Source organism: the organism of the source record quoted next, unplaced genomic scaffold (assembly GCF_019419815.1).
Source record: "Pyrus x bretschneideri cultivar Hongxiangsu unplaced genomic scaffold, Pyrus_bretschneideri_v1 Contig33, whole genome shotgun sequence".
NCBI classification, from domain to species: domain Eukaryota; kingdom Viridiplantae; phylum Streptophyta; class Magnoliopsida; order Rosales; family Rosaceae; genus Pyrus; species Pyrus x bretschneideri.
The window spans coordinates 4,939,260-4,964,593 of NW_025999646.1; the positions used below are offsets into that span (position 1 = coordinate 4,939,260).

The following is a 25,334-nucleotide window of genomic DNA, read 5'->3' on the forward strand; positions in this document are numbered from 1 at the left end:
CCTAACGAAAACTAACTGCATGATGTACAATAAACATACATGATTACGAAATTTCTAAGATTCTTAAAAAAATGATCCGAGATCATCCTTTTCAGGAGGCGGTAGGCACCTTTTGAATAACGAATCCATTAGACTTTGTCTGGTGGACTACTAATTAGTAATTAGGACTTCACCAGTGATCAGCATAAATAAGTGGGCACTTTTGCCCATTTTCTTGGATAAACCAAACCCTAAACGTGGTTAATCCACTGATGGAGTCATGATTAGAGTACTAGGTCTTTCATCTCTGGCTCTGTGTTGGCCAGGCACGTGTGGCTGACGTGGTGGATTTTAGACACAATACCCTATGTAGTTGACTTTGGCCCACTTCTCTAGACCCTCCCATCTCCAACACCAAATAGCAAATACCACCGTCCTCGCACCTATACTACTCATCGTCCGGAGACTCGGACGGCTAGATCAGAACCATTACAGGATGATGCAGCTGGCAACACGTGCCCTTCCCTATTCCAACTGACTCTTGTCGTAGACTCCATCTTAGAATGTTTATACACATTACGGTGAGAGAAATTTACATGAAACTGAATAGTCAAAATAAGAATTCCTAAAATATGTTGTGCTTACCGTGTGCTCAATCCTTACAAAATACATAATCCTGCTATATGGTATTACAAGATTAATCGGAATACAATTATCTTAGCGTACTCGTTTTACATAACTCTTTCTCTTAATTTTCAGCAATTAAAAGGACGTGCGTGAAAAATTACTTCCATTTGTTCTGTTTTTTTCAACTGGACTCACAGATCTATGTGCCAATTCAAGTTTTGACCAAAAGGTTGAGGTTTCGAAAGTTGGCAAAAGGACGGCGTGGCACCTTTCAAAGGTCCCACCTAAGATGCACCCATCGCATCAAAAGGAGCCAACTGGATTTGTGCCCCTGCCCACGGTCACATCAGCCCCTCCCCTAATTCTAAATTTTTAGTTTCATGCCGTTGTTTGTGTCACGAAACGGTGTCGTTACCCTCTGACAAAATATGTGGTCTGCGACCATTTTGCATAGTAGGCTTTGCTTGTGACTCCGTCTCCCTTTAAACTCACACCAACCATATAAACAAAAGAAAAGTAATTAGAGAGTTATTGTCACATACATCAACAATATAAAAAAAAAATGCTTACGAATTATAAAAGGAATTGAAAATGCTTTGTTCAATGATTTTTTTTCTTCATGAGTCACTTAATTTGTATTAAAATTTGGAGTGCTTTTAATAGAAGTTCTTATGAGCATGAAGACTTACTCATTTTTAGACAGATTAAAATATGAGAAGTAATTTTCACACACAAAAATACAGATACGATGAATAAAAAAGTATCAAAGTTAGTTTTCAATCATTGCTCGCTCTGTAATTTCGCTCGATACATCTTATTTTATACATAATATTTTATTTTATCCAAATACAACTAGCATCAAGCTCAACAAAAATATTAAATCGTAGTTGTTATTTATGCAAATCAAACCTAAAGCCTTCATTTACAACTCAAAATGAATCACATTATACTGCTCCATACGTCTCTGACAAAATAGAAAAAAGGGCAATAGGCATGAATAATTAATTTTGGAGATTTAGTTGTAGAAATAATCAGTTTTTTATAACGACGAGATCTTGATCGTATATTAATGATTCAATGGTAACATAACAAATACGTAATGATAATATAATAACGACATAATAAATTATGATTATTAATGCAACCAAATATAAAATAAATAAATAAAATCATCCAGAAGAAAAAATGGCTCCACAAAACACATAGAGATATACCAGTGCTTTGAACATTGGTATATGTCATTTTATAAGTAGAAGAATATTTAGAAAGAAAAAAAAAATTCAAAAGTATATATATATAACGTAGCACTCTGTGTTCGACCAGTTATAAATCTCTCCATACGTACAAACATACAGTCGTATAAAGATGACATGTGACAGAGACACTTTAGAAATAAATAAATAAATCCCACCGCCCCTCAGCTTCAACCTTTTCTCTCCACTCTCTCCCCCTCCCTCCCTCTCTCCCTCCCAATTCCACACTTCACAACGCCATGAATTCCTTCTCTACTCCACACGAGCTCTAATACAAAACCCCAATTCAAAATTCCCCAAAAACTCAAATCACATCTGCAAATTTCTGAAATTTGTTGTAAAGCTCCGAGCTTTGAGAATGGTTTCTCTTGAAGATTCCCATTCGGTCTCCAACCACCACTTCCCGCCGCACACCCGCAACTTCTATTCTCCCTCCTCCACCAAAATCCACCTCCAAACTGGCCGCTCCATGCGCACCATCCGCTCGAGCATCTACCAAGAAGACCACTCCCGAACCTCCTTCGCCGCCGAAAGATCGCCTTTTGTCTCCGAGAACCTAACTGATTCGGTCGTCGACATGCGTCTCGGCGAGCTCGCCTTACGCACCCACAGCTCCGCCGCCAAGTCCGCCTCCTCCGACGAGGAGTACCTCCAGCTCTCCCAAGCCTTTAGCGATTTCTCTGCCTGCAGCAGTGACATCTCGGGAGAATTGCAACGACTCGCGAGCTTGCCGTCGCCGGAAAACGGGCCGACCTCCGAATCAGCCGAGGCTGCGCCGGAACCGGAGCCATGTCAGGGGTTTTTGCAGAGGGAGAACTTCTCGACCGAGATCATCGAAAACATTTCGCCGGAGGATCTTCAGCCGACAGTCAAGATCTGCGTCGACGGCCTCCAATCGCCGTCGCTTGCCGTGAAGCAATCTGCTGCGGCCAAGCTCAGGCTTTTAGCGAAGAACCGGGCCGACAATCGCGCCTTGATTGGCGAGTCCGGCGCCGTCCCTGCTCTAATTCCTCTGCTGCGGTGCAGCGATCCGTGGACGCAGGAGCACGCCTGTCACAGCGCTATTTAACCTCTCACTGCACGAATCGAACAAGGCAATAATCACCAATGCCGGAGCTATAAAGTCGTTAGTGTACGTCCTCAAGACCGGGACGGAGACCTCGAAGCAAAACGCCGCCTGTGCGCTGCTGAGCTTGGCGCTAATTGAAGAGAATAAAAGCTCAATCGGAGCATGCGGCGCGATTCCTCCCCTGGTTTCCCTGTTAATAAGTGGATCCATGAGGGGCAAAAAGGACGCCTTGACGACTCTGTACAAGCTCTGCTCGATAAAGCCCAACAAAGAGAGGGCGGTGAGCGCCGGAGCTGTGAAGCCGCTAGTGGCGCTGGTGGCGGAGCAGGGGACGGGCCTGGCGGAGAAGGCGATGGTGGTGCTAAGTAGCTTAGCAGGAGTTGAGGAGGGAAAGGAGGCTATTGTGGAGGAAGGCGGGCTGGCAGCGCTTGTGGAGGCGATTGAGGATGGGTCGGTGAAAGGAAAGGAGTTTGCGGTGTTGACACTGTTGCATCTGTGCACTGAGAGTGTGAGGAACAGAGGGTTGCTTGTGAGGGAAGGAGGGATTCCGCCGTTGGTTGCGCTTTCGCAGACGGGGACTGTTAAAGCTAAGCACAAGGTATCTTGATTATTTCATTAGTTGGATATTGGTGCGACAATCTTTACTTAAATTGGATTACATATGCATGTTTAAGTGTTAAATTGTTTATAATCGTATCGACGAAATGGTGCTAATATTGTTCAAATTGAAGATGGTTGATTTTGTAGACATTAGCCTATACCGAAACCCCATCAATTTTCATGCATTTGGTAATTCCAAGTCTGCATTTGGACGTTGCATGATGTTGATGTTCGATCATATTCTTAGTGGAGCTCGCTTGGTTGGTTTATAATGGGGGTTTGGTTGTTTTTGCAGGCTGAAACGCTTCTTGGGTACTTGAGAGAACCGAGACAAGAAGCGTCCTCTTCGGCTCTTTAGAGGAGCGAAGGGAGGTACTTTCACTACTTAGAGAAGAAGCTATACTATGTGTCTGTCTCATGTGGTTTGAGTAGCGTTCGGTTGCACTTGTATATAGGAAGTGTTGGTGTTTTCATGGTTTGTTGTAACTTTGTACAGTGTGGCTGAGAACTGGGAAGAAGAATATGATATTGTTGTAGGAAGAAGGGAGAGAGATTAGAGGAAGCTAGTATGCAAGAGACTACTGACTTCTTAGTAGTTTAGATGTATGAATTTAACTAGGTTTTTTGGTTGGGTATTTTCTTTCCTTCTTTTCCCTCCATTTTTCTACTATTGACTTGGTTTTTTGTAGGGGTGGAATACTTGTTTGCTTGTGGTGGTTTTGGGTCATTTGGATCCTTCTGTTTTGTTTGCGTAAACCCGAATTTTGCTAAAAGGGGTTTGACCGATTGTCTGGTTTTAGTATGAACTGTTTGCAAAAGTATCATCTCTGTTCTTTCCTTAATTGATTGTGTTCTGAGTTCTGTATGATGGAAATTCATACGTTGAACATGTTGGAGATTGTGGGAGGGTGGTACCTACATTAACTCCGACGCTAAAGGTGGCAGTTTCCAAACCAATCATGCGGCGCCATGTGGGAAAGTTAAAGCAGCACGAAGTGATGCGTAGGTTTGGGATACCGTTACCTTAGGCGTCTTTATTTCATACAAGTCTCTCTCCAACTTGTGGTGGTGTGATCTGGACCCTTTATCCGTTGTCCGGTGGATGATGATGATCGATGATCTTTATTCGTTGCGTAGTAGATAATGCAACTTTAATCCTTTATTCTCCACACCTTTGGTCAATTATCTCGGCTACCAAACAGCAAGCGATACAACGCCGTTTGGGAGCAGTATTTTAGTGGGAAATGCAATCTATTATAAAGTAGCAGGTGAGCTGCTGCGTGCTGCACCATCACCTCTCTCTCTGCCTCACCACCTCCTGTCCCAGTCCCACTGCATGCAATTCATCCAAGCCAAGGCCAAAATTGTGCTGCTGGTGCAGTGCACCGCAGCGTATATGTGTGGAATATACTCTTTTTTCTTTCTTTCAAAGAATGAGATTCTCTCCGGATCCTCTTTGTGAGGATCTAAAGATTCTCAAATCGTGTCCGTTCGGTTAGTTTTTGTTAGGTATTATTTATATTTAATTTTAAATAAAAATATTTAAAATGATTTCTAATCGTACGATGTACGATGAACAGACATAATTTAAGAATCTTTGGATCCGGAGATGATCCTCATTCTTTTTCAAATTGATGATATTATGTGGTTTGTCGATACGTAGTAAATAAATGATGCATTAGCTGGCGTAGGAGGAGCAGGTATTGTTTTTTGTCCCGCTGTTTGTTTGGATTGGATGGTTGCAATTTGCATTTCTTACTCGATTGCAAGGTCTGTCGGTGCGCACTTTCTGACAACCCTTTTTATGCGTCACAAGTTTTTACGGGTAGAAAAAGTGTTTGCTGTTATTTCTCAACCAGTATGCATCTAATATGGGAGGGCATAACTTATTCCTCAACCAGTATGCATCAAGGATGGGAGAAAATAACTTAGTTGCAATCGAGTTGTCATTGTGGTAGTTTCAAGTCATGCATTGTCGTGTATTTTAACTTTATTCTGCAACCGTGCTTGATTTGTATGTAATATTGCTACCTTAGGTCATGGTTTCACCCTTTGCAAAAAAAAAAAAAAAAAAAAACAAGGGATTTTAGTCGGTAGTGGGAGAATAAGAGCATTGGATGTGTGGACATACGAAAAATGATAAGATTAAGAACAAAGATATCCAATGTAAAGTAAGAGTGATCACAATGAAGATAAGATGAGAGAAGCTCGATTAAAGTGGTTTAGATACAACTCAAGATCTACATATGCTCCAGTTAAAAAATGTGACTATAGAACGAAGGGTCAGGGTAAAAAGGGTAAATGAAGACCTATGAATACTTAGAAAGACACTTTAAGAGAAGATATGAAGTACTTGAGCTAATGGAAAACTTGGCGTAAAATCGAGTACAGTGACATTCTATGATTTATATAGTTAAATTCACTTAGTGGGATAAGGCTTGGTTGTGTATGATGAAAGGAGAGGATGGGAATGCTTCTATAGAAAGTCCTTGTGCTTATAATTGTGATTATTAGAAGGACGTTGAAATTTTAATAAATACTTGAAAGGCTTAATGGAAAAGCATATATTGGTATTTTAGAAAGCAGTTCCAGGTGCTTTTTCAATCTGTAAATACTAACAAATGGAAACTACAGGAAACTAAAACATGATGGGACATATTATTAAGTAGATGACGTGACATCTACGTATCAATTATCACACACTGCGTTATCAAAATATAAGGTTCTGAAATATGGTCATTCCAAAGTAATTCCTCAGCAAATGTCTTAAACTTAACACGATCTAGACATATTATTCCTCAAGTTTAGCTTTGCCTTGGTGTCCTTGGGAACAAATAGCTTGGGTCTGAAGCCTTTCTGCAGCAACTTCTCAACCTCTTCAACCTGCATTCCTTTGGTTTCAGGGACTAGGAAGTAAATGAATATGAGTCCAATGAGAGAAAATCCGGCAAAGAGGAGAAATGTTCCGGCCGAACCCAGCGCTTTTGTGGGTGTCAAGTATGTTTCACTAACTATGAGATTGGACAGTTTGAAACTGCAGCGACACCTCCGCCAGTCCCTCTGTATCTCAGCGGGTATATCTCCAAGCTCATGATCCATGGTACGGTTCCCATTCCGGGTGCATACATTATAATGTACAATCCCAATAGAATCACTGCAAATATTCCAATTTTACTAGGGCAACCTTTGCTGTACCATGTCCTGTGTTCTCCACGACATGTTCTCTTTAACATAAGCAACATCAATACCAAGTTATATGCGACACTTTCCGTCGTAAAATCTTATGTTAGACTTTGAATTTGAACATTTGATTGGCGTTGTCTGTAATTGAGTCGGTGCATCTGTAGATTCACAATCTGACAACATAAGCATTTACGTCACTAATAGCGATCGTGTGACATATAAGCTAGCTATTATGATAATATCACCTCTATGTAGAGCCATCTTAGAGACTCTGGAAGTGAAAACATCAATATGAACTGAACAAGGGCTGGAACTCTGGCGACTCCAAGCATCCAACGCCAGGTTCCTTGAGCTTGGTGAAGGTGACATTGATAAGGTCTGACAAGAATTGTCCTCCCGCACATAACATTCCATTGCAGCTAACAAGAGCTCCTCTGATTTTCTGAGGAGAAGCCTCTGACTCTGATATGTAGAGGGGTGCCATCATAGAAGCCATTCCAACTCCCAAACCAACCATAACCATAGTTCTCCCAATTACGATCATCCACGGAGCTGGAGCCGTGCCCATAACTATTGCCCCAACGAAGAACACCACGTCCCCCGCCAAGTGTGTCATTCATCCATTCACCAACAGCAGCTTCAATGATGGCGCAGCAACTACCATGCTCACTATGGTCTCCTGCAGCCATGTTTTCTTGCCAACTTCGCGAAAGTCCTCCAAATGTATGGCAATGCGCCGGAGATCACACATGCAGCACCACACCACCACCAACAAAACATACAATTAATTAGCACAAAGAAAATTAGTCCCTTGAACAAAATTAATTGTTCGTGAGATACTATTAGTTACCTGTATCATATCCAAAAAGGAGGCCTCCGACGACAGCAGAGAGCGCGAGGTGCATAATGTACGGTGTCCTCCTTGTTGTCCTCCAACACTCTGTGAACTCGGTTTTACTAGAAGGCGGGGCTCCCCCGTTATCATTTTCTTCTTTTTTATCTCCACTGCATCACTATACCTACTGCATTTACTGGTTTATATGTTTCATTTCTATATGCATTCCAAGTGTTAATTATATAAGATGGCCATGTAGTTTTGGTAAATAATATGCAGACGCATGCAGCAAACCTATATCAGACAAACATGTATTTTTTTGGCAGTAAGATGCTCCTGATGTACAAACTAAGAACAAATACAAACTCGAGTAGGAATTTGCAAAACTAAGCGAACAAAACTGATGTACAAACTCCAGCGGGAATTTGCAGAAATAGGCTCGAAGAATAGCAGCTTTATAAAATGAGGGAAAAGAATGGGATTCGAACCCATGCCCTTTCGGACCAGTACCTGAAACTGGCGCCTTAGACCAACTCGGCCATCTTGACCCTGGTGTTTGAGTCTCAAGCAGCATAGTTTAATATACTCTGCGTCAAGTGCAAATTTTCCTTTTGTAAATATGTTTATTGTCTAATCATGAATTATATGAATTACTTGGAGCTGATCAGAACAAAAATAAAAAATAAGAAAACCAAAAATTTCCAAAGACTTGTACAGACTGACTTGCAACTAAAATATGTCTCTTTAGAACACCCACTAGTTTCAGAATTCATATAAGAAACTCAAGAAAGTTCAACATTTTTGCCAACTTCCTTGCTCTTTGGAGCAAATGGCTTGGGCCTAAACCCTTTCTGAAGCAACTTCTCAACCTCCTCAAACTGCATTCCTTTCGTTTCAGGAACCAGCATGTAAATCGCTACGAGTCCAATGACAGAAAACCCAGCAAAGAGGAGGAACGTGCCGGCAGAACCTAGAGCATGAGTCAAGGTCAGAAATGTCTCACTCACAATGAGATTGGCACTCCAATTCGCAACTGCAGCAATTCCTCCACATGTCCCTCTGTATTTCAGAGGGTATATCTCCGAGTTTACGATCCACGGCACGGTTCCCATTCCAGGTGCATAGACAATGATGTACAATCCCAACAGGATCACCGCAAAGAATCCGACTTTGCTTGGACAACCTTTGGTGTACCACACACGATGTTCTCCCCGACATGAGCTCCTGATTTCGTCATTGGAAGCCAAACAAGCGCCCGGGGCAAACTGACAATTGCAACAATAGGAAAACAAGTAAATTTATAAGGTCACTCTTACAATTATATGACAATGAAATCGGGAAGGGAAGAGAGGGAAGTGAATTCCGCACATCCCCTTCTTCCCCTGCAATTCTGACAGACATAAATAAATATGTGTGCACAAACGGGAAAAAAAGTGTGTGTGGATATCATTTCCCCAAAGTAAATGAGGTGTACTTACATTAACTTTATTAGCACAGAATCCACACTCTGCTTTCAAACATGTCATGCAGTTCCATGATCCAGGATTAGGAGCAGAAACATAAGCTGAACATGTAGAATTGCCACCAAAATGTGTGGATTCCAAGTTACTAATGCGTGGAGCATGAGATGCTGCCTGGAAAAACACCCCGGATAACACCACCAGGCAAGTGATGATCCCAATCATGGAGATAATCATCAGCCTTCTCCTTCCATATCTATCTATGAAGCACATGCTGATGACAGTGCCAACCACGTTGAGTCCTGAAGTGATCAGAGAGAGTGCCAACGCAGTCTGGTTGGATGCAAACCCAGCAAACTGAACAATAGTTGGGCTGTAGTACATGACAGTGTTGATACCGACAAACTGTTGAGCCACTTGGACAGTGATGCCTGCATAGAGTCCTCTTCGGACAACGGGGTTGTTGAGGGCACCCTTTAACCTTGCTAGCACACCTTCTCCAGCAGCTCCGTCCTCGGCCTTTTCAGCTTGGACGGATTCATGCAAGGCTTGCATTTCACGCTCAACTTCTTCGGCAGGATAAATTTTCTCTAAGATGGCCCTAGCCTCATCTGCCTTATTCTGGTTAGCAGAAAAATTAAATGCTTAGTATGGTATTATATATGTCACGGAAATTGAATGATCTTACCAAAAACTAATGGATGTAAAAATTTCAACATGTTGGAATAACTATGACCATGATCTACAAAAAACACAAGGACGCAAGACTTTGATTATAGATAACCTCTCTGTAGAGCCACCTGGGAGACTCTGGGAGTGACAACATCAATACAAATTGTACCAAAGCCGGAACTCCTGCTACGCCGAGCATCCAACGCCAGGTTCCTGGAGCCTGAAGCAAGTCAATGTACAACAACTCATTACGCCGAAATTTGGAGATAAGGTAATTGAAACCTTGAAAATGCTATTGAACTAAAGCCTCAAATGTATTAGTTGGTACCTTAGTGAAGGCAAGATTGATAAGGTATGACAAGAACTGTCCTCCAGTGATAAGAAAACCATTTGTACTGACAAGGGCTCCTCGGATTCTAGCAGGAGAGGCTTCTGAGATGTAGAGCGGCGAGGTCATGGAAGCCATTCCAACTCCCAAACCGACCAGAATTCTCCCAATTATGATCACCCACGGAGCTGGTGCAACAGCCATTACTATTGCTCCAATGAAGAACACAAAATCTGCTGCTAGGATTGATTTTTTCCGGCCTAGGGCATCGTTCATCCATCCGCCAATTGCAGCACCAATGATTGCCCCTGCAACTGCCATACTCACTATGGTTTCCTGCATATCAATGTCAATGAAACATAACAAAAATTTAGCTGACATATATATAAATATGAGCTTAATTAACCAGACTAATAGTAATTAACATGAGGAAAGAAATGTTGATTAACTCACTTGCAGCCATGTTTTCTTGTCGACTTCGTGAAAGTCCTCGCGAATGTACAGTAATGCACCAGAAATCACACCTAAAATACTCCAACAACAGATACTAGAAAATTAACAAATTGAATCGTGCATATGAATTTTTCCTTGGAATTAATTTAAAGTAATTTCTGGTTTTTAACTGTGATATGTATGATTTAATGTACCTGTATCGTATCCGAAAAGGAGGCCTCCAATGCCAGCAGAGAGAGCAAGACGCATAATGTACGGCGTCTTCCATGTTGTCCTCCAACACTCTGTGAACTCTGTCTTGCTAGCAGGCGGGTGTCCTCCTCCCTCCATATCATTCACTCCTTCTTCCTTGTGATCCTAACCCTGAAACGCATACGCCAGTTAACATAGCTGAATTACGCTTTCAATCACTGGCCAATCCTTTGAATTTTCTTGCAGCGAATTAATACCATAAAACAAACCAAGGAAACAGAACATATTCAATCCAAATACAAACTCTTTGGTGGTTCTTCAACACACAATCAAATAACAACAGAAGAAGGAAACCCTTACCGTATTAGTATCAGTATGCCTTACGGTGGAGCTCTTCCAGTTTGTTCTTCCTTCTGCCGGCTACTTTTGAATTTTGATGACTAAATTTTAATCTAACGGTCCACCACCGCTAGATTGACCTGTAGTTTGTTTGACAATGCAAATTTAAGAATTTGGTTTTGTTCTAAATGAAATAAATTCGTCCAAACACGTAACTGAAATAAATTAATTTTGTAAACTATTCCTTTATTTGTTTCGATTGAGAGTTTCTATGCAAATAGAACATAAGACATTTAAGGAAGAGTGAGAGTGTGGAGATTGGTGAGAGTAACTACTAGGAAAGGATTCCAAATGGATAAGGGAAAAAGAGCATGATAACGATAAGGATTAAATTTATAGATAAAATTTTGTAAATTAAATAATATATAAGTTAATGATTGAATTATTACTTAATCGTTAATAAACGTGTTTATTTTTTTAATATAAATTTTATCTAAAAGTTTAGTCTCTCTAATACATTTCCAGCACAAAGTTGTCAACATAATTCCAGCACAAAAATGGTGAGTCAAATTTTAAGGCGCGATTTAATTCGAGACAAAGAAAGAATGAAAGAATTTTTTTTTTTTTTTTCAATACAAACAAGGACTCAAAACACGACATCAGGTGTAAAGGTTATTAAGATAAAAATGCATATGGTTGGATTTTTAAAATAGATCACAAATTAGACTTCACAAAAACTGTATGTCAAAAACGTGTATTGAATCGTCACGTATACAAAGTAAATCAATTATTACTTATCTGTCGCAAATAAAGAAAAGGAAGGCACTATCGTATATTTGGACATTAGCATAAAGCATTAAAGTTAGGATAAAGACTTACTCCCAACTGATTATTGATTATAGAAATGTTAAATGTTATGTTATAATGTGAACATAAAAAAGGGGTTCATCTAACTAGGCATGAACTATCCTGACTTAGTAGAGAATGAATTTCTTACTCATATTTCATGTGGTATGCTCTGGGTTCGATTTTTCGATGTTGGTGTGGCTAGGAGGAGTTGAAATGACTTGTGAACCATTTCGAACCTCAAAACAATGAACTTTTGTGACAAAGACACTAGATAGTCTTCTTTTAGAATTTTTTTTTAAACTTTTATAAAAAAAAAAATATATATATATATCTAACCATGCATGCAGAACCAAGAACTACCGCAAGAACCATCACGGAAAGGCTCAATACTTGAGGAGCGAATTTCATGCCAATATTTTACATAGTATGTTCTAGGTTCAATTGCTTGTGTTGGTAAATCACTTGATAATAACTAAAAATAAGTTGAAATTTCCGTACGAGTCTTCCCAAACCTTAAAAAGATAAACTGTGCTGGCCTACCTTTAGGAAAAAAAATAATTTAATCCTACATTCAGTACCAAGAACTTCCAACAATACCCGCACGTAAACGTTGCCCAATCCTCATAGAATATATCATTACGATCGTGCGGTACGCGCAAGATTTGCAAAAAGAAGTTGCCAAGAACCAAAAAAAAGAGGGCAGGAGTACCTAGCTAGCTCTCAAGAGTCAAGACCCACCATATCGAATCGATAGTCTGGTTTGGTTGACATTCCATATATTTGTCAAGTTTACATGGCAAATCCATTTTAACAAGAAGCTACGTTTGCTACATTTGATGCGGTATAGTTTGTACCACTTATACATTTCAATAAATTACAACTACAACACTCGTAAAATTGAGTGCTACGTAGAATTGGATTCATAACCGCAAATATGACCAAAGAAAATTTCTTTCCTAGAGGTGGAGAGTCAGGCTAGCCCACCTTTAGGACACAGTCTGTTTAAATTCGATCTGACGTTAACATGGTTTAATACAAATTTTATATCAATTTAATATATGCATCTTTAATGTAGCGACAAGCCGCAACGAATTTTGATGTGCTTGAGGTGGAGATATTTTTCTATTTATCAGAAACATGAGTCAGTAAACCATCACGAGCTAGTCTAGTAGTTGGAGACGAATTATAGACTCGTACTTCACACAACATGTCTTAGGTTCGATCCCTGACTCTTTGTGAATCACATGATGATGGCCAAAAGAAGCTGAAATGTCTCTATAAATCTTCTCGACTTTGAAAGAGTAGATTGTCGTGGCAAAACCTCTTACCCAACATCCCCTCACTGTAGACGCTCTGTAGTTCAGTCTGCAGATTGGGCCTCAATCCAAAATAAACGTCATCCAAAAGATCTTTTTATCTTGGCCCAGCATTGAACTATTTAACTGTTTTACCGTTTCTGTTTTCAACTTTTCACGTTGGACTCCAACGCTTAGACGAAAGGCCTCATGTTTTTATTCATATTGCGAAATTACCTTAGATATCGTCGTCCTCGTCCCCCCTCTTATTTGTCCGATGTGTGCTTCTGACGCTCTCTCTGTGCCCTTTCGTCCTCTCACCTCTCTCCGCTGGCCGTCCCCCCTCCTATCACCGTCGTTCACCGCCGATATCCACCACTTATTGCCTTCCATTACACCATCCACGGTCACTCCCCCTCTCTCTCGCTCTCACAACCTTGTACATTTTGGATTTGTATTCCTTACGCGTTACAGCTCGTTTGGATCTCCAACTTTCGATTTCGTGCATTTTTGAAATTTTCGATTCATTGATTTATCATTTGGATTGTTTTGCGTATTGGGTTGATAGTGAAAAGTATTTTTATGGATTGTTGCAGTTCTGGATACGTCCAAGCTATTGATCCATTGCTGACCCCGCAATCTGGTAATGTCTGGATTTAAATTCAAATTTTCTCTGTTTCGTGCATATTATTACCGATAAATGTAATAATGTACTGTACAAGTTATTAGTTTTCAATTGAATTTTGGACCTGCTTGGTGTATATGACAAGTGATTGTTACTGGGTTTCCACAGTATGATATTCAATTGGGTAAATTTTTAATAGAGATTCAATCAGTCAAAGCTATGATTTTTTTTACCTCCCTTGACTTTTCACCTGTATTCGAATATTGGGTCTGAGTTATACAGTGATCGTGCTGTTTTTTAAATTGTGAAACTTTATTCTTACCCCAAAAGGAAAAAATCATGTAAAATTGCCCCTCTGAACTTAGGATTGTTTTCGAGCGAACAGGGATCAGATCATTCGATTTAGCTTGCTCAGAAAGTAGTTGATTAATGTGGTTTTAATTGGAGTCCCCATTTTGTATAATTGACTTTGAAGATTAACGTGATGGTACTAAGTAATTTACTTCATGGGTTGGGTCTTTTAGTGTTTAATGGCAATTATAAAGTTGATATTCTCAATCGTGCCGTTATGTGGACCTTTATGTTTGATCACACGATAATGTTTTGCATTGGGGGCTTCTTGAAATGTCAAATTTCATGTTGTTTCATCATCATTGCCTTGCTTCATGGTGCATTCTTTTATAAGAATAACTGAATAAGGTAAACCATTGACATTGATTTCTAGGCTTCAGAGGGAAAGCTGGAGTGGGAGGAGGCCAAAATTAATGTCAAAGAAGACATTGAGGTATTACTTTTAGCCTGTGTGAGGGTAAAATTCTTTGGAGAATGCGTACATATGTAGATTGCAGTCTCAAACACATTTCTAATAATCGTTACAGTGGAATAACTTGCCTCTAACATTTCAAATCCAGTTCATCGTTAGAAGTCTGTAATTCCTGATGCTTTCTTGATGCCGCAGGATTTGGCACTTTTTTTGTGCGGCTAGATTGTAATTTGAAAAGGAGAAAGCTTTCCAGATAGATTTACGCATGTAGAAAGCATCTAAGAGGAGGCATAGAGGCCACTATCTGTAATCCTACCTTAGCTTTGTAAGGAAGTCTCAGATTCTGTATTGCTGAAAAGCCTTTTTCCATTATATACCTTCCCTGCCTTACACATTTCACCCGCCAACTGTTTTTCTTTTTGTACAGAGGATCGTTTGAACAGGGAAAAGTAGATATTTTGTAGGTTATTAGTCCCTTAAAGATCGACCCTGGCTATTCATTATTAGAATGGTTCATTAGCGTAACAAATCTGTGGAGTTTGGGCAATGGCTTTTCATTCGGAAGAGGAAAAGACCGAGGATTATCTATTCAAGATTGTTTTAATTGGTGATTCAGCCGTTGGAAAATCCAATTTGCTTGCAAGATTTGCTAGAGATGAGTTCTACCCTAATTCGAAGTCAACTATAGGAGTAGAGTTCCAAACCCAAAAGATAGATATCAATGGTAAGGAGGTCAAAGCACAGATATGGGACACAGCTGGTCAAGAGCGGTTCAGGGCTGTCACATCTGCATATTACAGAGGTGCTGTTGGTGCTCTTCTGGTATATGATATCAGTAGACGCCAGACATTTGATAGTATTGGCAGATGGCTTAACGAACTCCACAGTAAGTTCTTTGACGGTATCTGTAGAATTTTTACTTATAATTTTTCTTTTCAAATATGTTTTTCTTCTGGGGCTGTTTTCTTGGTCAAGTGGAGACTTTTTGTCAACATTATGCAATATTTGGCTTGCCTTCTAAATAATCTCAATTAAGAATCGCACATGCTAATGTATGGTATGTATGAATTGTTAGCCTTTAAAATGTTTAAATTTTTAGAGGAAATGATGGTGATGCTTTATGCTGTAGGGATTTGGTTAGAGAAGTAATGACTTTCTTTACAAAAATAGGATGATGAATGTTTCATCCTCACCATTTATGGGCATCTGCTGAGAATATCCTTTTTATGCGTTCAAACTATATTTTACACTGTTACATTCTTTGTCAAATGCTCCATTTTAAATGATGTAGTGGCTTTTAATATTGATTCAATAGTCAATCTGTTCTTCCTGTACCCCTGTGGATTCAAAAGATTTCTTGCATTTGTACTTAATTAATGTGATGAACCGAGGATTGATCAGGTGGATATACTGTTGAACAGCTCACTCTGACATGAACGTAGTTACGATACTTGTTGGCAACAAGTCCGATCTCAAGGATGCCAGGGAGGTACCCACTTCTGAGGGTAAAGCCTTGGCAGAAGCACAGGGTTTGTTTTTCATGGAAACATCTGCTCTAGATTCGTCCAATGTCTCTGCCGCTTTTCAGATGGTCGTGAAAGAGATCTATAACATACTAAGCCGCAAAGTTATGATATCTCAGGAGCTCAAGAAACAGGACCCCAGTTGGGTAGGGAATGGGAAGACGGTGGTTTTACAAGACGGGAGCCAAGAAGCAGCTGCAGCAGAGCCTAAAAAAGGTGGGTGCTGTTCATCATAGGGATACACAACACATGAGGTGTGGATGGATCTTTTTGGCAGGTCCCGACAAGCCTCTTCTCTCTCTCTCTCTCTCTCTTTTTATTTTGTTCCCACTAACGTTCCTTGCGTTCACTCAATCGGTTGAAGATAAGAAATTGAGGTAGAAGATGTAAATCACCTGAAAGTTGGATTAGAAAGGCTTATACATTGTTCAAAATTCAGTATTCGATGCACTGCACTTAACCAGTTTCTTTGTTTTTTTTCATTTATTGGTTCCTTATTTTCAAGATAAGATGTTGTTCCTCTCCATCTGGCTTGCCTAGGTTTGTTTTCTTGTCCTAAAAGGCTCTTTTGGTGCCTAGAATTGAATTGGGTTGGATAATTCACCGTCCACAAGGTATGGAGTTCCCCTCAAAATAAAAAATCAGTAACTTCTTTCAACATACCCCGACTGTTATGAGTTATCCAATCTGATCCAAGACACCTTTTGACCCCTAAATTTTAATGTCCGTTTTTTCTTGTGACTCAATATTATAATAAGAGCAACCATTGATATACTTCTTTTTCATATTTTGGAAATATTGCAGTCAAATAAGGCCGTTGGCATAGTATGCTTGGGCGTAATTTAAACATGAAAATTTTGACCGTCATATCACGATCATTAAATTCGCAACAAACGATCTGATGGTCGAAATCCCGCATGGCGAATTTGGTGGTGTTATGTCAAATCTATTATACAGTTAATTAGGAAGACTACCGCCATGGTCCGTCCAAATTTGAGGCAAAAATCGTATTGTCCTAACTACCAGTCGATGATCTCAATCGACATGATGTTTTTGGGTGGACTCAAAAAAAAAATCGGATTGAAGGGAACCATCCCATCCCATGACACAGCCACTCATGAAAAATGTCCGATGACATAAATGCCCCTATATTACGACGTTCCCGGTCCATCTAATTTTTCACTTCCGAATCCCCACAAACACCAATTTACTCATTTTCTCCGACGGAAACGGATCAAATATATTTTGTTTGTGCGTTTCGATTGTGCAATCAATTTGGAAATTAGGGTTCACTCCGTAATATCAGAAGAGAAAAATTCATTCAAATAAGCATGGGGCGGCTGTTCATAGAGACGCTGAGTGGGCCCAGGATCTTCAGGTGCAGGTGTTGCAAGGTGGACTTTGCGTCCCACGACGACATCGTTTCCAAGGATTTTCAGGGCCGCCATGGCAGAGCCTATCTCTTCAGAAATGTGTAAGCCCCGAAATTCAAACCCTCATTTCCTGTAATATCACTCTAGGGTTTTTTATTTCGTTTCAAATTCTTGTTTCTTGAATTAAAGCATTCACAATTGACGATTATCACGGTATTAATTTTTGTGGAACCAATTGCGTAAATGTTATTTCATAATTTGAGTAATTTGGTAGTTAAAATCGTGTGCGTGAAAATGTCGAATTGATGTGCTCTTTCTTACCAAAGTGGTTAAGCTTGTGGTATGATATGATTTGGGCTTAATGCTTTTGATATGAACAAAGGAAAATTTCTTAGTTTTCTTGTGGTCGTTGATCATTTGCTTTTTCAGGGTAAATATAGCTCTTGGGCCTATTGAAGAGCGGCAACTCACGAGCGGATTGCATACGGTGAATGACATACATTGTAGCTCTTGTCTACAAATTCTGGGTTGGAAATATGTAAGTTTAATAAACTTCTCGCGCTTTTTAAGTTTCGTTACATGATAATGCATGAATAGTAGAACTTCATAGAAGGATAGAATCACAAGCATGATACATACCCATGTCTACTTATATTCATTGTAATTGAAAATGGTAGTACTATCCACACACCCTTTTTTCCCTCTCACACGCCTTTGTTAATTCTTGGCCGTTGATCTTCTTCAATTCATTCGATCCATCAGCCGAAAATTGAGAGGGGTGTGTGAGAGGTAAAAATGGGTGTGTGGATAGCACACCCATTTGAGAAATGCTATTCTTTTCAACACTCTCACAAGAAGTCAAGTGAGTATGGCTGATGCCTCAGAGTTGGAAAATATGTTGGGGGTTAATATCGTTTTCCAATGTAATATACTCCTATTAAATTAGCATCTTTGGCTTAGTGATGCTGCGGTTGGGACTTATTCATGCGTCCTCCCTCTCCATGAATTTTAAAGTGATCGGTTGCTGTTAGATTTGTAGGATCCGTGATTTACTTAATGAAACTGCCCCCATTTATTCAAAACTTTAGATTTCAGTTTGGTTCCTGGTGAGGCCCTCACCGTGGGGGTGGTCAGGTCTTTGAAGTATTGTCTAAATAATCAAGTTGTACTTTCTGATCATGTGGCCCAATCTTTATGTTTAGCAATCTCTTATGAAGTTAATGCTCTGGTTTAAACTAACTGCTTTTCATTTTCCACCCCCATGTATTGATGGTCATACTCGCAGGAGAAGGCTTATGAACCTAGTGAAAAGTATAAAGAAGGAATGTTCATCCTAGAGAAGGAACGAATGTTGAAGGAGGGCTGGTGATACTTGAACAGGGAACGTTTGCGATAAAAATACATCTCTTTGCAATACTAGACACTTTGAAGATTTTGTAACTAGAGATTGGTGATGCAGATTGCCTCTGGTGCAAATTTAGGATTAGACCTTTTTGATTCGAAGCACCGAACAACAATTATAGCGTTCTATTGGTGGGATCCCTTGCCTTATTCCAATAATCTCTTGGAATTATGTCATGATTTGGAGCATACTGCGGGTTTCATATGCTAATGATATTCAAGGATTTCATATTAGTTTCTTATGTGAAGGCATGATGTACTTACCGTATCAAGTCCATGAATTATGCTCTTCAAGGTGTTTTCAGTGCAGTCCAGGTCTTCTGCAACTATAGACCTAGAACCTCGGACAAATTTTACTAAATACTAGACTCGTTTATACCGGGTCTAGGAAATTGGAAAGGGATCTCTCCGGATCCCTTCCTCCTAATCCACGAAGTCCGAGGATCCGAAGCATTGAAATTTGATCCAACTGGTTAAAGTTATTATAACTTTTAAAGTGAGTCCCTATTTGTAGCTATTGGATCAAATTTCAATAGCCTAGATCTCCGAACTTGGTAGATTAGGAGGAAGGGATCCAGAGAGGATACCTTTCATAGGAAACTAGCCAATAAAAAACTTACGTTTTCAACTACATGATTGTTATGTACTCATGAAAACATGAAGGGGGCTATCCGTTTCCTGACCAACTGTTAGATCTCCAAAATGATTGAAGTTCCGTAGAACTCCCCTATCCTAAAGAAAGGGATAGGGGAGTAAAAGAGGTCAAAGAGGAAGTGCAAGGAAGAGCTCATGCTATGCATCACCTAAAAGAAAATGTGCCTTCAGCTATTGGATTTACTAATCTTTTATTTTCATTCTATGTTTCTATTAAACCGAGTCAAAACTCATCTCTGAATATCTAATCCAAATGTTTCTAGGAAGGATATAACTTCTAATGAACCCAATCAACCTAAATCTCTAATCCAAAATTTGGTTTGGGTATCTAGAGTTTGTGTTTGTATGGAGAAAGCTTTGAATGCAAATTTAGCTCTACAATTAACAAAATTAGTCATCAACCAAAGAGGTAAAGAGAATCAGGCTAAGTTTGTCCCCTAAGAAAGCTAGCATGTAGCCCCAAATAGTAATAAAGTATGAAGGGAAATAAAATATAGCGCTTGATTGAGATGAAAAAATTTTAGCCCTAAAATAGTTCTTAAAATATTAATGCTACGTTTGGAGGACTAAACGTAGTCATAGTAGTCCAACATTTAAAGTAGTAATGGTAGGGAGATCGACTATTTAGACCAAATTATATAAACTATATGAGGTGGTTCTTAATGATTGGAATGGTACTTCAGTCTTGAAGGACTAAATGTAGTCCTAGTAGTCCAACACTTACAAGTAGTAATGATAGGGAGATCGACTATTCAGACCAAATTCTGTAAACTATATGAGATGGTTCTTAATAGCATCGGATTATATATAAGAATGAGATTCTCTCATTTTCAAATTCCCTTATTTCCTCTCACTTTTCTCTTTTTCTTCTCATTATAAAAAAATTTAACACCTGATGTTGACATGATTTAATCGTAATTGTTTAAATAAAAGAGAATTGGAGGAGAGGAAATTTTAGGACGGAGAAAATGCTACCCCATACATATACGATTATACGTGAACGGAAACTTCGGTCGTTAAATAGTGCGCCAAAACGATGATATGACAAATTTGCTAAGAGCACTTCCATCGGAACACCATTAGGCCGGCACCCAGTCAAAAAAAGGGGCCGGAATTCAGTCAATCCGCTCCAGCTTGTTCAATTGTCTGGCACCCAGCCCAAGCTGGTTTCCAGGCCAGCCCAGAATTGACAGAGCTAGGGACCGGCCTATTAGCGTGCATTTTGTGGGAATGGTGCCGAGAAAACGCAAGACGACTGAGCAAGAAGAAAAGCAGTTGGTGGCGCCGACGAAATCAAGCTGGTGACCCGTAGCGCCAGCGAGGAAGAAGGTCAAGGGAGCTCAGAAGAAGAAAGGGCAGGCGAAGAAGGAAGAGGTGGAGGCGGAAGAAGCAGAAGGGGAAGCTGTGAAGGAAGAGGAGGACCATTGTAATAAAAAATAAAAAATAAGAGGACCATTTTAATAAAAAATAATAAAATTTTAATGAAATTGACTAGTCTATTTTTTGTTAGGGGTGGAGATGCTTTGGTCTATTACTGTTCATTAGGGTTTATTACTGTTCATTGAAGTGGATAAATAAGCTGAAACTTGCGCAAAGTCTTTAGGGGTGGAGTTGCTCTAAGGGTCCACGCACTTTATTGGTTCCCTGCCCTCCAAATAAGTCTTCCGGCAGTCCCAGTGCCGCGGTTTCTTTTTTTTCTCGAAGAAAATTGAAATAAGCAAAACCCTTAAACCCTCTCTCTCTCCCCGCAAAGACAAAGACCAAAGAGCAAAGTAGATGTTAGGTATTTCAGGATCAAGAATGAAGGCCCTCCTCATCTCCTCCGTCCCTCACATCTCAAAGACCATACCTTTATCTTTAGCCTCCTCCTCCAAGTCCTTCTCCTTCAGCCCTCCTACTCTTTTCCAGAACCCCAATATTCTCCTCCCAAAACCCAATATTTTTCTCCCCAAAAGCTCCATTTCTTCAGCTCAGAACATCCGATGTGTGCAAATGGATGCAGAATCTCACCAGCGCTTCGGTGAGATTCACGTCATCGTCGGCCCCATGTTCGCCGGAAAGACCACCACGCTTCTTCGTAAAGTTCAGTCCGAGAGAGGCGATGGCAGGTTTGACTCCCCCACTTATTCTGTTGCATCTTCTAGTTTCGAAGTTTGAAATTTTATGTTTAATATAAATAAAGATACGAAATTTCATTTGTGCTGCTGATGAGACTATTTGAGTGGGTGTTAAGATTTTGAATGTTTGGGTGGTCATGTAACGGGGTGAACATTCAGTTTCTGCGTCTTGTACTGTTGTCTCGGGTCTATTCATTGGAGTACATATATCACCAATAAGATATTCCAGCTTTCAGGTCAAGCCTCAAAAGCACATCCAACTGGATAAAACACTAAGGGGACTCTGCTATTCAGGAAGATTGGCAGAAGCCGTTGCGCTATTGTGCCGCACAGGGTTAGAGTTCAACCCCGCCACCTATGCTCTTCTATTGCAAGAATGCATATTTAGGAAAGAGTATAAGAAGGGGAAAAGAATCCATGCACATATGATTGTTGTGGGATTTGTTCTCAATGAATATTTGAAGACCAAGTTGTTGATTTTGTATGCAAAATCAGGGGATTTAAGGACTGCCCATATTCTGCTTGATATGTTGCTTGAGAAAAGCTTGGTTTCATGGAACTCAATAATTGCAGGGTATGTGCAAAAGGGGCTTGAAGATGTGGGGTTGAGTCTTTATAACAAGATGAGACAGAGGGGTTTGATCCCAGACCAGTATACCTTTGCATCGGTCTTCAGAGCGTGTGCATCTTTAGCAACACTGGAGCATGGGAAGCAAGCTCATGGTGTCATGATAAAGTGCCAAATTGGACAAAATGTTGTAGTCAGTAGTGCCCTAATGGATATGTACTTTAAATGTAGTGATATATCTGACGGGCATAGGGTATTTGATACATCTCAAAACAGGAATGCCATTACCTGGACTGCTTTGATATCTGGGTATGGTCAGCATGGAAGAGTTGTAGAGGTCTTGCATCTTTTTCATAGGATGAAGAGTGAAGGTTTCAGGCCAAACTATGTTACTTTTATCTCAGTTCTTTCTGCTTGCGGTCATGGAGCTTTAGTTGACGAGGCTTGGGAATACTTTTCTTCCATGACAAGAGATTATGGAATTCGGCCAAGAGCACAACATTATGCAGCCTTGGTAGACGTTTTAGGACGTGTTGGGCGGTTAGAAGAAGCCTATGAGTTTGTTTCAAACTCACCTTATAAGGAGCACTCAGTGATATGGGGTGCTTTTCTTTGGGCTTGTAGAATTCATGGAGATAGGGACTTGTTAAAGCTTGCAGCAAAGAAGTACTTCGCATTGGAACCAGAGAATGCTGGGAAGTATGTGGTCTTGTCAAATGCTTATGCCACTTTTGGGTTGTGGGATAATGTTGCTAAGGTTAGGGATATGATGAAGGAATCAGGGATAGTAAAGGAGCCCGCTTATAGCAAAATAGAGGTTCAAAAGGAGGTCCATTTCTTTCTTATGGGTGATACATATCACAAACAATCCAAACAGATTTATGAAATGGCTAAATTGGTTGATTTTTCTCTAAAGGGTTCAGCCTTATGCTTCTCAGTAAGGGGAAGCTAATTCATGTTAAGGAAAAGTGCTCGTTTCCTAGGAATCTCTCATTTTCTTGTCGTATGAAGAACTTGATATAAAAGAGCTTCATGAATCAATGATTGAGATGTATTCTCGGTCTTGTCTGAAAGATCAATTGAATATGCAGTGATGTACTCGCACAAAGTTATTTGAACAGTGTCAAAAGTTATAGAAATTGCACTTCATAGGAAGTTGAAAAGCATGTAAGAGAGACAACATTGTTTATATTCAGATTTCAGTACATGAACCCCATGCATGACACTGATACATGAAACTTGCGAGTGTCTTCTGGCTCTTGTCCTTTAGGTTCTCAGTGAGAAGAAGGAAACTGCACAGACGTCGATGGTATGACACATAATGTATCTGCCAAGTTTGTAGTAAATAGTTTCATAAATCTTCAGCTTAATGACTAGAAGCTGAGAGTTGATGTTATATACGGTGGTGATGAGTTGATCTTTGCAATCTTGTAGCTGTGTGAAATTTTGGTGGAATTTCATGACTGTTGGTATGCACAGCACATCCTAAGGGGAGAATCTATGGGCCAAGTATTATCACGGTCAGCTTCCCAATAAGTCTTTAATCACAAGATGTAAGCAAAAGAGGTAGAGATATTCACCCTATTGATGTTTTGCAGTGCTGGACTGAATGATATTGTACATTATCTATCTACTTGCAAGTTCCAAGTGTCCTGCTCGGATTTTCTTGAGATGTAATTGTTTCTCATTTTTTTGTAACCAGAGGGTGATCATTCCAAACCTTTGCTTGAAAAATATTACATATCATTGATTAATTTCTGTGTATCAGTCATTAATTCCTTTGTTTAACCTTTTGCCAGAAATGTTGCTATAATCAAATCGATCAAGGATACAAGATATGGATTGGATTCAATTGTGACGCATGATGGGGTCAAGTTCCCATGCTGGCCTTTAAAAGATCTGTCGTCGTTCAAACAAAAGTTTAGCCCTGAGGCATATGATCAGGTATCTTAGCGCCGGCATTTGATTGATAAGCAATTCATGTCATCTAGGTAACATCTTTTTGCCATGTATCATTCATATTATCTACTCATAAAGAATACACGGTGACAGCTAGATGTGATTGGTATCGATGAAGCTCAGTTCTTTGAAGACCTCTATGATTTCTGCTCTGAAGCTGCTGACCGTGATGGTAAAAAAGTAATCGTCGCCGGACTAGATGGTGACTATTTAAGGTAATTATTCGAATTGTCCACCAATTGAGGCTCTGTTGCGACTTTGCAAAGACCAGTTTTCGTTTGTCAATCGGAGAATGTTGTTCCCTTATAACTCTAAATTTGATGGCAGGAGGAAATTTGGTCCTGTGCTAGATATAATTCCCCTTGCTGATTCTGTAACCAAGTAACTGCTCGATGCGAACTTTGTGGGAAACGTGCTTTCTTTACACTAAGAAAGACGGAGGAGATGCAAACTGAACTGATTGGCGGGGCTGAAGTCTACATGCCTGTCTGCCGGCAACACTACGTTGGTGGACAGGTAGCCATAGAAGCTGCGAGAGCTGTGCTGGAGTCTCAAGTTCAGTGCGGGTCATATGCATAGTAACCTTTTCCAGTTAGTAGGAAGTAGATGATGTGTTTTAGGACCTCCTTACATGTCTTATTGGAAAGTTTACACTCTGATGACACACTGATCACAAATGTTGGTAGGATAACATGGTGTCGATTGAGAACGTATATATGTTCCTTGTGTGGCTGCTGAACTTCATCTCCTGCAGATGAAGCTCTGATGAAATTTAAGCTCAGACAATTTGATTCTTTCTTTTCTCATTTTTCACGTTTTTATGGGTTTCCCTTTTTTGTTTGATCCTTCAAGCTTGAGGAAATTTAGCTTGAGGAAATTTAAGCGAATGTCTGGTTCTCTGGTGCTTTTTTCAAAAATCCAAGGTACCCTTTTAGCGTAATGTCTTAAAACGCCAAATATTTCGACATCTAACAATAAAGTTGCAATCTTTGTTAAAACCCAACTACTCTGCAATTTTGTCAGTGATGAAGGGTCAGAGCCAGAGAATGGTTGGGAGAAGATTCTAAAGCCCTTCGACCTCAATGAACTTAGGAAGTCACTTGTTCAAATCACTCCAAAGAACTTAGGAAGTCACTTGTTCAAATCACTCCTTCGCAGGCAGGCAAAAGTGAACAAAAATTGACGATAGAAAAACGTAGAAATATGAAACTTTGAGA

General features: G+C 39.9%; 4 protein-coding genes and 2 pseudogenes across 9 annotated transcripts; 4 read left to right on the forward strand and 2 right to left on the reverse strand.

Moving 5' to 3' along the window:
- The first annotated feature begins 2,127 nt into the window (after window positions 1–2,127).
- On the forward strand, window positions 2,128–4,163 carry LOC103936815 (annotated as a pseudogene).
- A 92-nt stretch (window positions 4,164–4,255) lies between these two features.
- LOC125480474 lies at window positions 4,256–7,491 on the reverse strand (annotated as a pseudogene).
- Window positions 7,492–8,229: 738 nt separating this feature from the next.
- Window positions 8,230–11,285, reverse strand: LOC103936814 (inositol transporter 4). Its single transcript, XM_009346688.3, has 7 exons — window positions 11,012–11,285; window positions 10,654–10,822; window positions 10,460–10,530; window positions 10,007–10,342; window positions 9,791–9,898; window positions 9,025–9,627; window positions 8,230–8,811 (listed from the first exon to the last, which is right to left on the reverse strand). Exons 2-7 carry the CDS (start codon window positions 10,787–10,789, stop codon window positions 8,329–8,331), a joined length of 1,737 nt encoding a protein of 578 aa, XP_009344963.1. The 5' UTR covers window positions 10,790–10,822; window positions 11,012–11,285; the 3' UTR covers window positions 8,230–8,328.
- A 2,065-nt stretch (window positions 11,286–13,350) lies between these two features.
- Window positions 13,351–16,508, forward strand: LOC103963753 (ras-related protein RABA5a). Its single transcript, XM_009376603.3, has 6 exons — window positions 13,351–13,540; window positions 13,731–13,777; window positions 14,484–14,543; window positions 14,718–14,847; window positions 14,950–15,408; window positions 15,944–16,508. Exons 5-6 carry the CDS (start codon window positions 15,069–15,071, stop codon window positions 16,279–16,281), a joined length of 678 nt encoding a protein of 225 aa, XP_009374878.1. The 5' UTR covers window positions 13,351–13,540; window positions 13,731–13,777; window positions 14,484–14,543; window positions 14,718–14,847; window positions 14,950–15,068; the 3' UTR covers window positions 16,282–16,508.
- Window positions 16,509–17,081: 573 nt separating this feature from the next.
- LOC103936812 (putative yippee-like protein Os10g0369500) lies at window positions 17,082–19,053 on the forward strand. Its single transcript, XM_009346684.3, has 3 exons — window positions 17,082–17,519; window positions 17,848–17,956; window positions 18,704–19,053. Exons 1-3 carry the CDS (start codon window positions 17,377–17,379, stop codon window positions 18,785–18,787), a joined length of 336 nt encoding a protein of 111 aa, XP_009344959.1. The 5' UTR covers window positions 17,082–17,376; the 3' UTR covers window positions 18,788–19,053.
- Window positions 19,054–21,124: 2,071 nt separating this feature from the next.
- LOC103936811 (pentatricopeptide repeat-containing protein At4g16470) lies at window positions 21,125–24,642 on the forward strand. Of its 6 annotated transcripts, XM_048590941.1 has the most exons (7): window positions 21,125–21,581; window positions 21,820–23,467; window positions 23,593–23,678; window positions 23,757–23,863; window positions 23,958–24,149; window positions 24,241–24,332; window positions 24,445–24,488. In XM_048590941.1, exons 1-2 carry the CDS (start codon window positions 21,250–21,252, stop codon window positions 23,108–23,110), a joined length of 1,623 nt encoding a protein of 540 aa, XP_048446898.1. In that variant the 5' UTR covers window positions 21,125–21,249; the 3' UTR covers window positions 23,111–23,467; window positions 23,593–23,678; window positions 23,757–23,863; window positions 23,958–24,149; window positions 24,241–24,332; window positions 24,445–24,488. The 6 variants fall into 6 exon arrangements, with proteins under 6 accessions (XP_048446898.1, XP_048446897.1, XP_048446895.1 ...); XM_048590940.1 differs by having other exon boundaries at window positions 21,820–23,678; window positions 23,958–24,102; window positions 24,445–24,493; XM_048590938.1 differs by having other exon boundaries at window positions 21,820–23,678.
- Window positions 24,643–25,334: the final 692 nt, after the last annotated feature.